Below are 16,131 nucleotides of genomic sequence, written 5' to 3' on the forward strand. Positions count from 1 at the left end.
TGGCAGACACTTGGACCAGTATCAGAGAAGAATTGTTTATTTGTTTATGTAAATGTATTTATTTATTAAATTTGTATATTGCCCAACTCCCAGTGACTCCAGGTGGTTCACAAGGGAAAAAACAGAGAAAAATAACAATGCAACAACAAAGACAAGAAACAAACGATGGCGAAAACTGGGCAACAATAGAGACAGACCCACACTATCCAGAAGGGGCATCAACCACCCTAACTAAAGGCCTGGGCAAACAGTCAGGTCTTCAGGGCCCTCCAACACACCACTAGAGGGAACCACCCAGAGTTATGGAATAACGCTGTGCCAGAATCTGTCTCACAATTTCTCCAAAGTGTTCTTCCTCTTGAAAACAGTCCTTCTCCTTTTTTCTCTGGAAAATGTTTCTAAGTTTACTTTGTTATTAGAAATAGGAGAAGGTGCTATTGCTGGTCCTATTAATTTCTGATCAATGTTTTCCCATCATTCCAAAGCATCCCTGTACCCCACTTCCCAATCCAAAAAATCCCCATGAGAGGCATTATTTATGATGTCTTCCGTTGGAATTTAATTGACATACGAGGAGTCAAGGAGATTGCAAACTACTGGGGAGATCACTGTAGACTGAAAGACACATCTTCTGTCCATTTCGTAGGTAAGTACAAGAACCTATGAACATTTCACCATAATTCTCTTCTCCTTTGAAAGAAATGTAAAAAACATCTATTTCATCAAACTGAATGAAAACTGGTTAAAAAAAAGATGTAGGAGAATTTTGTTGCATAGGTATCAAAATAAAGTAAAGCTTAATCCAAATAAGACAGAAATACAATAGGTGAGGAACGTGTTGATTTGGAATTATATGTAAAGCTTCTTTTGCTTTTCCTCTTCAGAAGCATATCAGGAGTTACTCTTATATACTTTTCCTTACTACAGCCTGTTGTGTCCTTTCCTACAGAAGACAAAAATGTGTGTCTTGTAACATCCAGACTAGATTATTATGCCTCCAAACAGTATTTGGAAACTTCACCTCATCTCAAATATAGTTTTTAGACTATCTGTCAGGTTTCACTACATTGATCTTCATGGATGGCCAGTCAGATTGCCAATATTCAGAAAACTGCTTTTGATAAATTCTCTGGGGTTGGACTAACTTCATGGCCATCTCTTCTCATAGGAATGTATCCAAGCCCTGAGCAACACACCTGAGATCCTGTGGTTTCCTGCCACCTAAAGTACCACAGGGGTGCAAGAGACCATTGCAGTTGTTTGTAAAGGCGGGAAGCCCATTTATGATCACACCACTGTTCACCCAGAGAAAACTGGGTGGTTCTAAACAGCTTTGGGTTAGGTATACTGTAAGCTGATGCTATTTGCTGCCATAGCATTTCTCTGATTATAAGCCTGTAAGCCTGTTTTACATTTGCGCTGCTCGCATTATATATGATATTATAATTACTTATCTTGGACTATTTTAATGGATTTTTTTAAAAAAAAATACATAAATTGATTACTGAAAGTAAAATGGGTGAAAGATATTAGGGGGGTGTATTCTTGTAAAGAGTTAATGAAACGTGGCTTTAAGTTTGATTAATTGAGCTATTACAATATATATAAATATTAGCCACACATAAAAGAAAGGTGCAGATTATGAGATTTAATGCCAGTGATCTAAAAGTCCATTTGTTTTTTTTAATCATGCAGTGTCTCTTAGTGAAGTAACTGTTTCTCAGTGTACTCAACAAATTTCAGCCTTCATCTAACAAGGGGATATAATGCTATTTCTTATAGATGTGTAAGATAAAGGTTATCTTTTAAAAAACGTATTAATTTAACATATTGAATGTTATAAAACAAGGATCAAGAGCTAAGACTGGGAGTACTCCTTTCTGCCTGCCTGCCCACCCTCTGGGATTCAAGGGTAAAGATGAGAGTGGAAAGCCTTCTAGAAGCAGCCCACTTTTATTACCATCCTTAAAGTAGCTCAACTTCCCTCCCTCCATGGGCCAAAATCATTCTATTAAGATCCAACTATTTTGATATGAAATTTCAGTGACACTGTCTTGGGATACTGGGGGATGGCCTGCCTATTCCTATACTAATGCAAAACCAAAATATTCCATATACTAAAGAATTTCATGTGACAGCCACCTTGGTACAGTGGTTAACAAACCAGGCTAGAAACCAGGAGGCTGTGAATTCTAGTCGTGCCTTAGGCACAAAGCCAGCTGGTTGTCCTTGGGCCAGTCATTCTCTCTCAGCCCTATGAAGGAGGCAATGGCAAACCACTTCTGAAAACTTTGCCAAGAAAACTGCAGGGACTAGTCCAGGCAGTTGCCAGGAGTAAAAAAAAAAGAAAAAGGGCAGATAGGAACAAAACAATAATTTCATGGGGCTAAAATTGAGGTATTTTCATTCAACCTTGCAATTGTTTTTGTTTAGCTTTGTTTATATTTTATGGCAGATTTGTACTACTTAATAAACGAGTATGGTTCCTACAGTTAATTCTCATTTAACAAGCTTAAAGATATTTGCCATGTTCTTTTCTTATTCTTTATTTCTACTTGGTGTCAAAATTAAAAATCTTTTAATGTGTCATTGTTATGAGATTTAAAACAAATGGAAATTATTTACAATATATGAGGTTCTGGATTTCATGTATGTGAAGTTCTGGATTAACATTTATATCAATTGTGCTTAGGTAACACCAGACATCAAAAACATAACATGTTTTGACTTACTGTACTCTAAAGGATCATTATATCTCAGTCTCTCCTGCTACGATCCATCAATGGTACATCCTCTCATAAGGGTAAATTTTTATTAGGCCAATTTAGAGTCACAAGCTCTTAAGGAAGTTTCATTAAGCATGACAGTAAATAAAGCAGGGAATGAAAAAGGGGTTGCTGCTCAAGCCCTGAGTTTGCATTTGGTTAGTCTTGACGAACTGTAGTATAGCTCACACACATTCCAGGTAGCTTCACATGCCAAGATGGTTTAGGACTTTCTGAAGGGTTGCTGGGCTGAAGAAGCAAACAAACAGTGGCCAATTCTCCACTTGTGCATTTTAAACCCTGTTGTTAACCTGAAACTTCCTTCATATTGAGGTGAAACACATCGCTAACTAATTTGGTAGGTGGAGAATAGAAACTAAAGAGTTTTATGTTAACAAATAATTTGGAGATAATTTTAGATGGCATACTAGGTGATAGATTTTTAAAAAGCTATGTTTGGCAGTGTCTTCTGCTGCTATCTGGAGCATGAAACCAAATTTAACTGAAATGTTTAAGTCATCCCCTCTACCATTTGTTCTACAATATACATTTCCAAACCATTCTGGATTTCTAGTTTTCTCAGGTAGCATCATATTTACCATATGGGAAGAGTCAAAGTATGCCTCTTTTATTAGCCATACTTACATGCCCATGGAGATCAGTGTTTAGCAGCATCAGGGCACAGGTGAGTGTATGGATTCCATCTGGAAAATACAAGGAATTTAATATATTTTGAAATTAATCCCAAGAAATATATTCAGCACACGGCAGTCCCTATATCTGCTTAGCTCATTGGGGAGGACAAGATTTTGACATCTGAGACCAAAATTTTAGCAATAACTGGTAAGATGAAATCCAGGAATTGTTCAAATTCTGTAATAATGTTCCTTCCCAATGTATCTGGTGCATATTAAGGAAAAAAGAAAAATTAATGACACTGTTCATTTATTTTTTATCCTGCCTTTATTGTTTTTACAAATAACTCAAGGCGGGGAACATACCTAAGACTCCTTCCTCCTCCTCTTTTCCCCACAACAACAACCCTGTGAGGTGAGTTGGGCTGAGAGAGAATGGCTGGCCCAAGGTCACCCAGCCAGCTTGCAGGCTTAAGATGGGACTGGAACTCACACTCTCCTAGTTTCTAGCCCATTGCCTTAACCACTAGACCAAACTCACCACTGTTGTAGGTGTGTACTATCCAAGCAGAAAATACAGATGAAATCTTTGCAGATTAGATGCCTGAGGAGTCCAGGAAACATATGACGATGGTAATTAAGAAATTTCAACTATCCGACCTTAACTGGGAATCAAACTCTGCAATAACCTCTCCAACAGGTTCTTGAGGTGCCTTGCAGACATCTTCATTGTCCATAAGGTAGAGGAGGGAACTAAGGGTTCAGCTAATGCATTCTAAAAGGGAAGAAATGATTGAAAAAAATGGAAACTATAGGAAGCTTGGCATATGTTGGCTATATGATCCTATAATTCAGTGTATTTCAGGCAGGGAGAACTGAAGGTAGTCAGATCAATGTTCTAGTCTTTATGAGGGCTGAGTTTGAGAAGTGAAGGGGAAAAGTAGGAAGAATTCCATGTATGAAAATCCTGAAGCAGAAAATAATTCAGGAGGGTTGGGAAATTCTGAAAAATGAGATAATTAAGGCCCAAACACAAACAATACCAGAGAAAGAAAAATGGGAGACAGTTTATGTGACATGTTGCATAAAGAGCTCTGTGATAAACAAAAAGGACAAGTTTAAAAAATGGAAAGAACATTTGCAGAATAACAAGAAACAGCCCCAAATTGCAAGGCTGGAGTCAGGAAGGCTAAGGCTCAAAGTAAACTGCGGCTTGCAATGAATGCCAAAAATAACAAAAAGCATTCCCTGGGTTTGTATGGAACAAATGGAAAGTCAAAGAAATGGCCAGTCTATTGGTTGGAGAAGATGGTGATGGCAAGAGAGAGAAGGCTGAACTGCTTAATTCCTATTTTGCATCTGTCTTTTTGCAAAAAAAGAAATGGTCCAACTGTTAGAAGCCTCATCATTGAGGTGGGGTGGGGTGGGGAGCAGGCAGAAGAAAAATGCAAATTAGGTAAGGAAGTGATGAGAAACACCTAGCTGCTTTGAATGAATTGCCAGGGCTGGATGGATTACAACCCATTACAGTGTGCTGAAGGAACTAGCAGATGTGCCATCAGAACTGCCGACTATAATTTTTGAGAACTCCTGTAATACAGGGGAAGTGGAAGAAGATTAGAGAAGAGTTAATCTTTTTTTTAAGGGAGGGACGACAACACACTAATCAGCTTGACATCAATACCTGTGAAAATCCTAGAAAACGTATCATTGCAAGCAGTTAGAAACAAACAAGGTGAACAGCAAGCCAGCATGGGCTTGTTAAAAATAGATTATGCCAAACAAATTTCATTGCTCTTTTTGACAAAACAAATAGATTATTAAACCAAGGGAATGCTGTGGATGTATTGTACCTAGATTTCAGTAAGACATTTAATAAAGTTGACCATAGCTTCCTTCTTGATAAAATGGAATGATGTGGGGTGGATGATCTCACTACCAGTTGGATTTGTCGTTGGTTGAACAACCGTACCCAATGCCTGGTCTGTGGGAGGTATGCAATGTACCTCAGAGTTCTATTCTGGGTCTAGTGCTGTTCAACATTTTTATAAATACTTTAGATGAGGAGATAGTCTTCTGAAAATTTGCAGAAGACACAACTGGGGCTGGGGGGGCAGGGGGGGATTGCAAACATCACAAAGGTAAGCTCAAGATTCAAAGGCAACTTGATAGACTTGAACATTGGGCCCTATCCAACAAAATGCTGTTCACTGATGAAAAATGTTAGGTTCTGAACTTACGTAGGAAAAAATCAGATGCCAAAAGAGGGCTGCATCAATACAGGCATTATGACAAGATCACAGGAGGTGATAGTACCATTTATGCTGTGTTGGTCAGACCTGAAATACCGTGTTCAGTTATGGTCACCACCACACAAAAAGGATTCTGAGGAATTGGAAAGAGTGCAGAGAAGAGCAACAAAAATGGTGAGGGGATTGGAAGCTAAATCTCATGAAGAACAGTGAAAAGAACTGGGTAAGTTTAGCTTTAAAAAGAGAAGGCTAATGGGAGACATGACAGCAGTCTTCCAATACCTGAAAGTATGACCCAGGGAAGAGGGTGTGGATTCATTCTTCAGAGCACCTAAGGGTAAGACAAGAACCAATGGATTCCAATACAAATACACCAAGAAAAGAACACTATTATTAGCATCCAAGCTCCAGTTCACCATATGTAATTGTCCATCTCTGGCAATAGGGGCAGGAAGAGAAATGGTGGTAATGATATCTGAAACACTGTTCCACTGTTTCAATAATTTGCATGCTCCATGGAAGAATATCACCCCTTCTCAGCTGATGTTTTTATTCCTCTTGTTTTATTCAGGGAGAGAAAAATGAGGGTTTTTTTCCTGCAGTTTAGCTTTCACCAAGCTGTGTACAGTTCCTTTGAAAAATTCAAAGGAATTTTTCCTTTGAACGTTTCTCTAGCAGCCTCTTAAGTTAGAATTCTGCCATGAGTCTGAATAGAATTAAAATAAATAAATAAATAAATAAATAAATAAATAAATAAATAAATAAATAAATAAATAAGTGTATCATTGAAATAAATACATCTTAGCTTGAGGGTAAAGCCTGACTGTGAATATCATCAGCTGTTACCTTCTGATGTGCTCTCTTGGGGATTGCAGTGACAGTATCGGCGAGAGAAGTGGACAAGGACCCGTTCCCGTTCCTGTGTCTCTCCCATAAGGGGGAAAGCTTTTAGGAATGTTCTAAACATAAAAAATAAGTATTAAGAAAGCAAGCAAGCAACCAAACAAGAGATTTAATGTATCAAACATTTTCAAATTTCAAAGGTATCAAACTTTTTTGGATCAGAGATATTGAGATGACAAACTCCTGTGAGAATTTGAACTCTGAAGATCGTAAGTCATCAGAAGTTTGAGCTGAATTACAGAGACTGTGTAAAAGGCTTTTGCCATAGCTCTTGCTGAGACCTGATTTGGGTGTTTTGCTCCCAAAGGGTCTCTGGTGGAATGAGCCCAGCTAGTGACCATCATCCCTGTGGGAAAATGATGCACCTCACTTTTGAAAATGCCTAGGTGGGTCATACTCTTGGCTTTTCTTTCTTTTCACAGCAGAAAGACCCTCCATTCAGACATATCTCTTTTGTGAATTTGTCTAAGCCACTTTTAAAATCAACGAAGTTGTGCTCTGTTATAACTTGTGATAGTGAATTCCATAGCTTAATAATGTGCTGGGTGAAAAGCACTTACTGTAGTACCTGTGAACCAGGTCATATATTTTTTAATGAGCTATTCACTACAACCCCAAGATCCCTTTCCTGACTAGTCGCTGCTAGTTCATTTTCTTAGATGCGAAGTTAGAATGGTTTTCTCCAATGTGCATCATGCACTTATTTACAGTGAAATGCATTCTACTGGAGGAAGAATAGAAACAGTAGAAAGAAATAAGTCAAAGATGCAGAAGAAATGTATATTAACTAAACCAAAGTAAGAGTTAGAAGTAGGAGGTTGTCAAAAAGGTCAAGATGGCAGCCACAACCACACGAATGAAGCCCTGCCCCTTTTATGAGTTGCAATGCATGTAAAAAAGGAGTGGAGTTTTGATCACATGGCTGTGGCTGCCATCTTGACTTTGTTATCCCCTGCAGACCCCCTGGTTAGAAGTCTGAAATGGAAGGCATAATTTCGTTTTACGGATAAGCATATAAAATGAAATAGATAGCTTTTTAAGCCGAAAAAGTTGCTTTAGGAAAATGTAATTTCCAGTAAAGAAAAAGAGGTTAGGATCAGGTCTGAGTTTTCCCCATAGCCTTTTCATCAAAAGTCCCTCCTCACACCCTAATACTGCCTTTCAGCCCATGGGAATCCAGGCATTTCAAACTTCTTGGATGACAACGCTGAACCATTTTTCATAGGAAGTCATCTTCACCTGGTTATTTACTAAACTAAACATTACAAGCAAAGCAAAGCAAAACTAGGATTGTGGTTTGTCAAGATTTCATCATGCTTGACTTCTGGTGGGGACATGGAAGACTGAACAGCAAACTGGCAACTGAGTTTTTTTGGGCTCAGGCAGGTTTTTCCTGAAGCCCAGGAGTGATTTTCTAGAAAAAGGAAAACACCTGGAATCACCCCATCTGTCCTCCAGACGGCTGCTTGCAGCCAGAAGATCACAAAAAGTGTTCACGCTCGACTGGTAAGAGCAGCCAGGAGGCTGGGACATCACCACTTCCAAGCCACGCTGTAGCCTTAAAGGGGCACTAAGACCGGCCACCCCATTTCTAAATCACCCAATTTATATTTCTTTTAAGTATGTGTACCCTAAGAGAGGCTTTCTACAGCAAGGAGAAGCAGGCTTTCTTGGTGCTTATCATTATTTTTGGGATTACCTTTTAAAAATTCTTTTTAAGTTTTGGAGTTTGTTTTCCCTCCAAATATTAAGGAGGATTGAGAGTAAATAATTGTCTCCCTGTTATTATTTTTGTACTAAATTTGAAGATATTAGCATTCTCCTACATGTTGAATCGTCTGTTTTGAACTTTCAGTTTTCTGCTTCTACTTTCCCTGGGAACTGTCTGCATATCTGTCATGAGTACTGATGGTAAGCTGGAGGGGGCCCCTATCCAGGGGGGAAAATGCATGCGTAGTTTAGAGACTTTGAGCTGTCATTCAAAGAAACCCAGAACAGACCCGCCTTGAGTTTTGGGGTTTATCTGTCTGGGTTTTCCCACGCTTCTTTAGTTTGATAGGATTGATGTCCTGACTAAGCAAAGACCACACCGAGACAAGGAAAAAGTCTCTAGTGTTTTATTACTGCTATTGTATTGGTTCTTCTGTATTCGGGACATTAACATCTCTGGTTCTGGATGGGGTTGCACTGCCCCAGACAGACCCGGTGCATAACTTGGGGGTCCTCCTGGACTCATGGCTCCTGCTCGAAGAGCAGGTGGCAGCCATAGCCAGGAGAGCCTTTGTGCAGCTACGTGCTGTGCGCCAGTTACGCCCCTTCCTGGACCAGGAGGCCCTTCGAACAGTCACTCATGCCCTTGTTATCTCTCATATAGACTATTGCAATGCGCTCTACATGGGGCTACCCTTGAAAAGTATCCGGAAGCTCCAGCTGGTCCAGAATGCAGCTGCATGAGCTGTTTTTGGTGCCCCCAGAAGGGCACATGTAACACCAGTGCTGCGTGAGCTGCATTGGGTACCAGTTTGCTTCCGGGTCCAACTCAAGATATTGGTTATTACCTTCAAAGCCCTACATGGCATGGGGCCAGGTTACCTGAGGGACCGCCTCTTCCCCATTACATCAACCCGTCCCACCCGATCATGCAGAGAGGGCATGCTGAGGACCCTGTCTGTAAGATAATTCCGTTTGGTGGGGTCCAGGAAGCGGGCCTTCTCTGCAGTAGCTCCCACCCTGTGGAACATGCTGCCCCTGGAGGTGAGACTGGCCCCATCACACCTGGCCTTCCAGAGGAGTCTGAAGACCTGGTTCTGCTGCCTCGCTTGGGGCGGAGAGGGGAATAGATCTACATGGGGATGGTTGCTATAGACCACTCCTCCCATACTTGGACTGTTTTAGATTCTTCACCACTTGGATTCTTAATTTTTACCTCTATTTATATTATTTTTTACTTTATTTTACTCTTTGTATTTATGGTGATGGTTTTAATCGATTGTTGTAAACCGCCCAGAGTCCTCCGACGGGAGGAGGTGGGCGGGGATAAATTAGATAGATAAATAAAAAAATGAACAAACAAACAAACAAATAATTTAGTGATTTTTATAACATGCCAATGGAATGATTTATAGAAATAATTGTTGGTATTTCGGGTTGTTATTAAGGAGTAAGGTTACTATGGTAACAAATCACTCTGGCAGGGTGAACAGGTCAAACTTAAGTATCCTCAGTTTTGGAGGTGAAAAGGCATGACCATATAAGGTAAAGCTCCTGATTTGCCTAGAGGAAGCTTGCCTGGACTAGTTTCAGTTTCCTTTCTATCTGCCCTCCTCCCAGTCCTCTCAGAGCATGTGTGAATGCACAAGCTTGTAAATATGTTTAAATAAGAAGCTTTCTGTAAATACATTTATTTTTATAGAAATGCCTGGTATGTGTTTTTTCTGATCTCTCGGGCCAAACACTTTCCAGCACTCTGCCACAATAATGTGATTTTGGTTTAATATAGAGTAAGGGATTGCTTATGGAATATTGTATATCCTTGCTGTTAAAAGTTGGAAGTCACCTCTTTTTGTAATTTTGAAAATTTTTCTCTTGTGTTTCTACACTTTAGTTTTTTCTTTTTTTTTCTTTGTAGTTTTTTGTTTTTCTGTAGCTTTTATCTTTGCTTGAAAGTTAATAAAATTCTTATAAAAAAAAGATTCCATCATGCTCAACGGGTGAAGAGAAGAGGCCTGAGAGAACAATATCCATGGATCAGGCTACTCAGTGAGTCATTATGTGGTTTCTGATCATTTCAAACTTCTTCACCCTTTATAGTACACAAGACATTTTCTTTACAGATGAGCAGTGCTTGTTTCAAAATTATAATCAACCAGTGCTATCTCTTTCTATCTGTTAACCCTAAAAATGGTTGGTAAGCTGATCTTAAACATGAGGTCAACCACAGATGGTCATTCCACAGCCCAGGACCTGCATATAGACCCCTGCCCCATTTCTGGGGCTCTCCAGAAACTCCCCAATGTCACTTTGCCAGAAGTTAAATTGTAAAGAAAGCTCAAATAAATAAAATGGAATCTAAATATGAATAACATACAAAATGAAAGTGGTTAATCTTTGCAAAATTCCAGAAACATAAATTTAATAGATTTAATTACTCATCAATCAGCCCTGCTCACCTGAGTGCTTTATCCAAGGTCAACCCAGTAAAGTCGAAGAAACGGAGATATTCTTCTGCTACCATTTTGCTAAATTCATTACTGTAATTAAAGATGATACAATCAATATTATGGGCATAGTCTTCACAAATATAAAACCTAAGTTGCTCCTCATGTTGGGAATGAAAAAGACTTCAAATTCTATTGGTTTAGGAGTAGGGTGCTATCCTCTCATTTGAACTTAAAAAAAATTCATTCTTATTTTTGCTCTCAATATGATCCTGATTTTTTTTCTCCTTTTAATGTATATACCACACACTATCAGGAGAAAACCTCAAATGGAAAAACTGGAAACGACAGACTGATACATAGCAAGAAAGTATCAAAGATTTTTTACACATAAACTCTTAACAGTCTGTTTTTGTTTTGGAAAATCATACACTGTGCCTAACTGTATCTATATACCACTAAAACTCTGGTGTCTGTCTGTACTTTGTAACTTTGAACTGGGCGAAAAACTGCATTGTAGGGCAACAATTTTTGAACCAAGGTACCTCAAATGGGCTAACTTACAGAATGCATCCAAAATCCAGGACCCATGACTCCTGTGGAATAGAAATCTGGCAAATTTTATAAAACATTTTATGACATAATACAAAATGTCATAAAACATTTCCTGTGGTCAGCTCCTGATGTTTGACTGTGCTATACAGTTCAATATGGGCTACATATTGAACATGGGTTATTTTCAAGGCAGATACATCTCTGAATATCTCCCTGAATTTTTAAGAACTTTTCCAGTGAAGGTAGTACTTAAGAAGCTCTGCCATTATTGAAGGCACTGAGGAATCTGGTAAGGAAATATCTCTGAAACAATCATCCAACAGGTCATAGGTTGTCTAGCTCGTTTCTAACTGAATTAGGAATAGAGATTTTATTTGTGCATTTATGATGTATGGTTGTACAGATGCATCATTCCAAAAAGGCTGATCTGCAGAATCTATATTCTAAAAGCAAATTCTTTTTCATTTCTAGGGTCTCCCGTGTGGGGGAGATGGGTGGTGATAAAAATATGATAAATAAATAAACAAACAAACAAACAAATAAATAAATTTCCATACTGGGAGGGCTGCTTCACAATGTATTGAGAAATACATAAGGGGATTGGGGATGGAGGACTGAAGAGGGAGATATATGCAATTGCACATATCATAAATGCAATGAATGTTAAAGGTAAAGGTAAAGGTTTCCCTTGACATTAAGTCCAGTCGTGTCCGACTCTAGGGGGTGGTGCTCATCTCCGTTTCAAAGCCGAAGAGCTTTGTCCATAGACACTTCCATGGTCATGTGGCCGGCGTGACTAAACGGAACGCCGTTACCTGCCCGCTGAAGCGGTACCTATTAAACTACTCACATTTGCATGTTTTCGAACTGCTAGGTTGGCAGGAGCTGGGACTAGCAACGGGAGCTCACCCCGTCACGTGGATTCGAACTGCTGACCTTCTGATCGGCAAGCTCAGCAGCTCAGCGGTTTTAACCCGCAGCACCACCACGTCCCTTAATGAATGTTACCAATAAGATTTTCAGGCATATATCACAGCATGTGTCATGAGTACTGATGGCGAGCTGGAAGGGGCCCCTATCCAGGGGGGAAAACGTATGCGTAGTACTGAGGAATTAAGCAACCATTCAAAGAGACACAGATCAGACCCGCCTTGACTTTTGGGGTTTATCTGTCTGGGTTTTTCCCACGCTTCTTCAGTTTGTTAGGATTCTGTTTTATGTAGCAGTAATAAACACTAGAGACCTATTCCTCGTCTCAGCGTGATTTCTGACTGTTAGAACAGCATGTCCAAGAATCCTAAGGTGTGTATTAATACATTTCAGGGTCTGCCACCTTGGATAATCTCCCAAATTTTGCTCTCATTTCTTGTTGTATTTACTCATAACAGAGTGAAATTTATCATGATTATACCTACCATTATTTTTCAGAACTCATTGCCTATATAAATACTCATCTTAAAAGCATCTCAAATGCTAGCATTTCTGAGAAAATCAAAATGTATCAACTAGCAGTGGAGCAGGGAATATAAGTCATTCCTTATCATGCAATGTTCTATAAATAATCAGTTAGGAATATGTCTTAAGCCAGAAACAAACATCTTTCTATTATAAAAGATGTGTGAGATGCATACAACAAATTCACATGTTATGTACTTTAGAAATCAGGATATATGTTATATTTACAGTATACTCATGCAGTAACACCAAAAAAGTGTAGGAGAGACAGCCATAGATTATGCAAACCCACATTTATATTAACCCTACCTTAAGTAAGTGTTGCAAAAAAATGTCAGCTGCTATTTTTCTGCTTGTACAAAATAGCAGATGGCTTTTTGTGCATGGACAATCTGACATGCAAAAACACAGGCTTATGCAAGAATTCCCAGAATGGAACCCTTGCAATAACCTAGACTCTGTGTGTGCGTGTGTGTGTATTTGTATGTTTGAGTCAGCCTTTACTTCTGGTGACTGCCTGGACAAGTCCCTGCAGTTTTCTTGGCAAGGTTTTTCAGAAGTGGTTTGCCATTGCCTGCTTCCTAGGGCTGAGAGAGAGTGACTGGCCCAAGGTCAGCCAGCTGGCTTCATGCCTAAGGTGGAACTAGAACTCAAGGTCTCCTGGTTTCTAGCCTGGTACCTTAATCACTACCCAAAATGGCCCTCAACCTTATTGAAGTAAGATTATTAATAATGAAGAGATTTTTAAAGGCTATCTCCTAAAGAGAGAAAAGATACTGAAATTGGGTGGGTTTTTTTTAATGCTTTTCTTTTTAAACAGCACAAATAGGGATTTATTTATTTATTAAAATGCAGATTCAAGCATAAGTTGATTGACGTTTTTAAGTACTTTCAACTCCTGGGAGAAATTCAGCTGAGGAGAATTCTAATAACAAATGTGCTGCAGCAACACAGAACACCAGAAAAAGGAAACAGACCACCTATACCCCTATACCACACCTTCCAGAATGTTCTATCATGGATCTTTCTGGAAGAAACTGTCACAGAAGTAACAATCAATCCCTTCTCCCTTTCTAAGGAGCTGTGTAAGCAGTCTGTTTCCTTTTTCAAGAGGACCTGTGGAAGAACATTATTCAAACGAGTACAAACACACTGCAGCAACACCAGAAAAAGGAAGCAGACCGCCTATACAACACCTTCCAACAAAATGGATACTCGCACAACTTTATCAAAAAGTGCCTGACCGCTCAACCCACTACAGCACAACCAACACAAGCTGTGAAAAGGACAATTCCACCATATATCAAAAATATCTCAGAAACAACCAGCCAACCATTACGACCATACAGCATCACCGTAGCACACAAGCCAACTAAAACCCCCCAAAACATCTTAAGTAAACCAAAAGGCCCAGTAGCCCAAGAAGGAAAAAGAGGAGTCATCTACAACATACAGTGCAAGGACTGTAACAGCCACTATGTAGGACAGACTGGCAGAAGACTGGCAGAGCCCATCCACGAACACCAACTGGCAGTCAGGAGACACAATGAAAACTCCTTTATCTCACAACACATGGACAGAGTCAACCATACTTTCAACTGGGAAACTGTCAGCATCCTAGACCAAGCTAAAGCCAAAAACATTAGGGAATTCCTGGAAGCTTGGCATTCAGACAAATCAGCCATCAATAGACACATAGAGATAAACCACATTTACACACCATTCAAAAGAGACAATGAAAAAGCTAAGAAGGAAACCAAAAGACCATAGCACATCCTCTCCAGCAGCCTGCACCCAGATATGCAGGGATCAACACCAGACAAACAATCAAGCAGAAAACAATGCCCGAATCAGGAACTACCAAGGAGGAAACCACAGCCCCACCAACGCTGGCCGGGCAGGCTACTGCATATAAATGGGGGAGCAAACCCAACACTCACTCGCACTGATGATGTTACCTAGGGTAATGAAACGTCTGCAAGCAAACAACCAAGCTCAGAGCGCACCAAGGACTCCACTGAGAAGAATTCTGTAAGCATTCCAAAGTGAATTGAAAGAATTTTCCCAGGGATGATTTGAATGTATCTCCCTACCACAATGGACAGCCCAGTCATATTCAGAAAGGCAAAGCAAGTCTGGGAAAAAAGTAAGACTCACTTGATGTGCAAATGAAACTCCTTCCAAATATAGGAAGATTTCCAAGGAATTACATTCTTCCTTGTAGAATGTGATGCAAACATATCCTTCAAAAGCATTCTAGACACCTACTTGCAATTTTTGTGTTTTAATAAGAGAGCAGAAAACAGAATGGTGAATCCAATCAGTAAGTGCTCTGAAGGCAAGCAATAATATCCAGTGTCGATGTGGTTACATGGTGGCTGCATGGAAGTCAATCCTTCCTATCTACTGAATGATAATTTTCTTTCTTTCATTTTTGGACATTTTAAAAATTCATTTAAAAAAATTTAAAGAACAAAATAACTGGCTACAGAAAAGGAGAAAGAAAACGGGCATAATGGATGGAAAATAAAGTATCAGTAAAGAAACAGAGAATTAATCATTGTCATAAAATTTAAAATTCATTATTTCATTGATTAAATAACTGAGTATATAACACTAGACCCATTATATCATCGTAACAAATAACTGTAAGTCACTACAAAACTCTAAACTTAATATTTATATTGATGTCACCACTATTTATCATTATTTCTAAAATAAATGCACAAAATTTGTAAAAAAGAAAGAAAAGAATAATAAATAATAAGAAAATTTAAAAATTCAGTAAAACAAGGTAAGTTCTTAATTCCCTCTCATTGTACCTGATTGGTGATTACATCAAAATGTTTGTAAACATTAAAATTGTTTCTGGTTCTTTACATCAAATATATTCCACTTAAAAACTGTATCTGAATTTGCCTTGTTGTATGATATATGCCTTTCTTGCTTAAATTTAGTCAAACTACTGTTCTGAATGCATCCATTTTGCCATTTCTGTATATTTTCCAGGTTTGGTTTCCCAGTCTGATATTGTCAGCAAATATCTCTTTCCCAGTGTTGGGCCAAATTTGTCCTCACGGCTGTCAACATATATCTTCATGCATCAGATTTCATGATGCCATTATATAATCATACCATTTGTGCAGCAATTTCATGATGCATATGTCATTCCAAGGTCATCAAAGCTTGTTCTGAAAGCTGGAGTATCATATCTGCACCTCTGCAGCTTAAGATACATGAAACTATGGACTTACCCCCCGCCCCCCCCCAAAAGTATGATAGAACACCCAGTACATTATTGAGTCCTCGTCTTGAGTTGTGAACCTCAAGGAAACTCTGCTGTGTTCATGGTCATGAGCCCAATGGATATTTGAACAAATACAATGTAATAAGCACTACACGTTGCATG

General features: G+C 39.1%; 1 protein-coding gene across 1 annotated transcript in view; it reads right to left on the minus strand.

Annotated features, from left to right (window-relative positions):
* The window catches only part of PSD2 (pleckstrin and Sec7 domain containing 2), an 83,266-nt gene that overhangs the window by 35,451 nt on the left and 31,684 nt on the right, over positions 1-16,131 (minus strand). The window contains exons 5-7 of the mRNA XM_063300185.1: positions 10,725-10,805; positions 6,499-6,611; positions 3,411-3,469 (exon numbers count right to left, since the gene is read on the minus strand). Of these exons, the coding sequence (XP_063156255.1) occupies positions 3,411-3,469; positions 6,499-6,611; positions 10,725-10,805 (253 nt within the window). The remainder of the gene's footprint in view (positions 1-3,410; positions 3,470-6,498; positions 6,612-10,724; positions 10,806-16,131) is intronic.

Source organism: Candoia aspera, chromosome 3, assembly GCF_035149785.1.
Source record: "Candoia aspera isolate rCanAsp1 chromosome 3, rCanAsp1.hap2, whole genome shotgun sequence".
NCBI lineage: Eukaryota > Metazoa > Chordata > Lepidosauria > Squamata > Boidae > Candoia > Candoia aspera.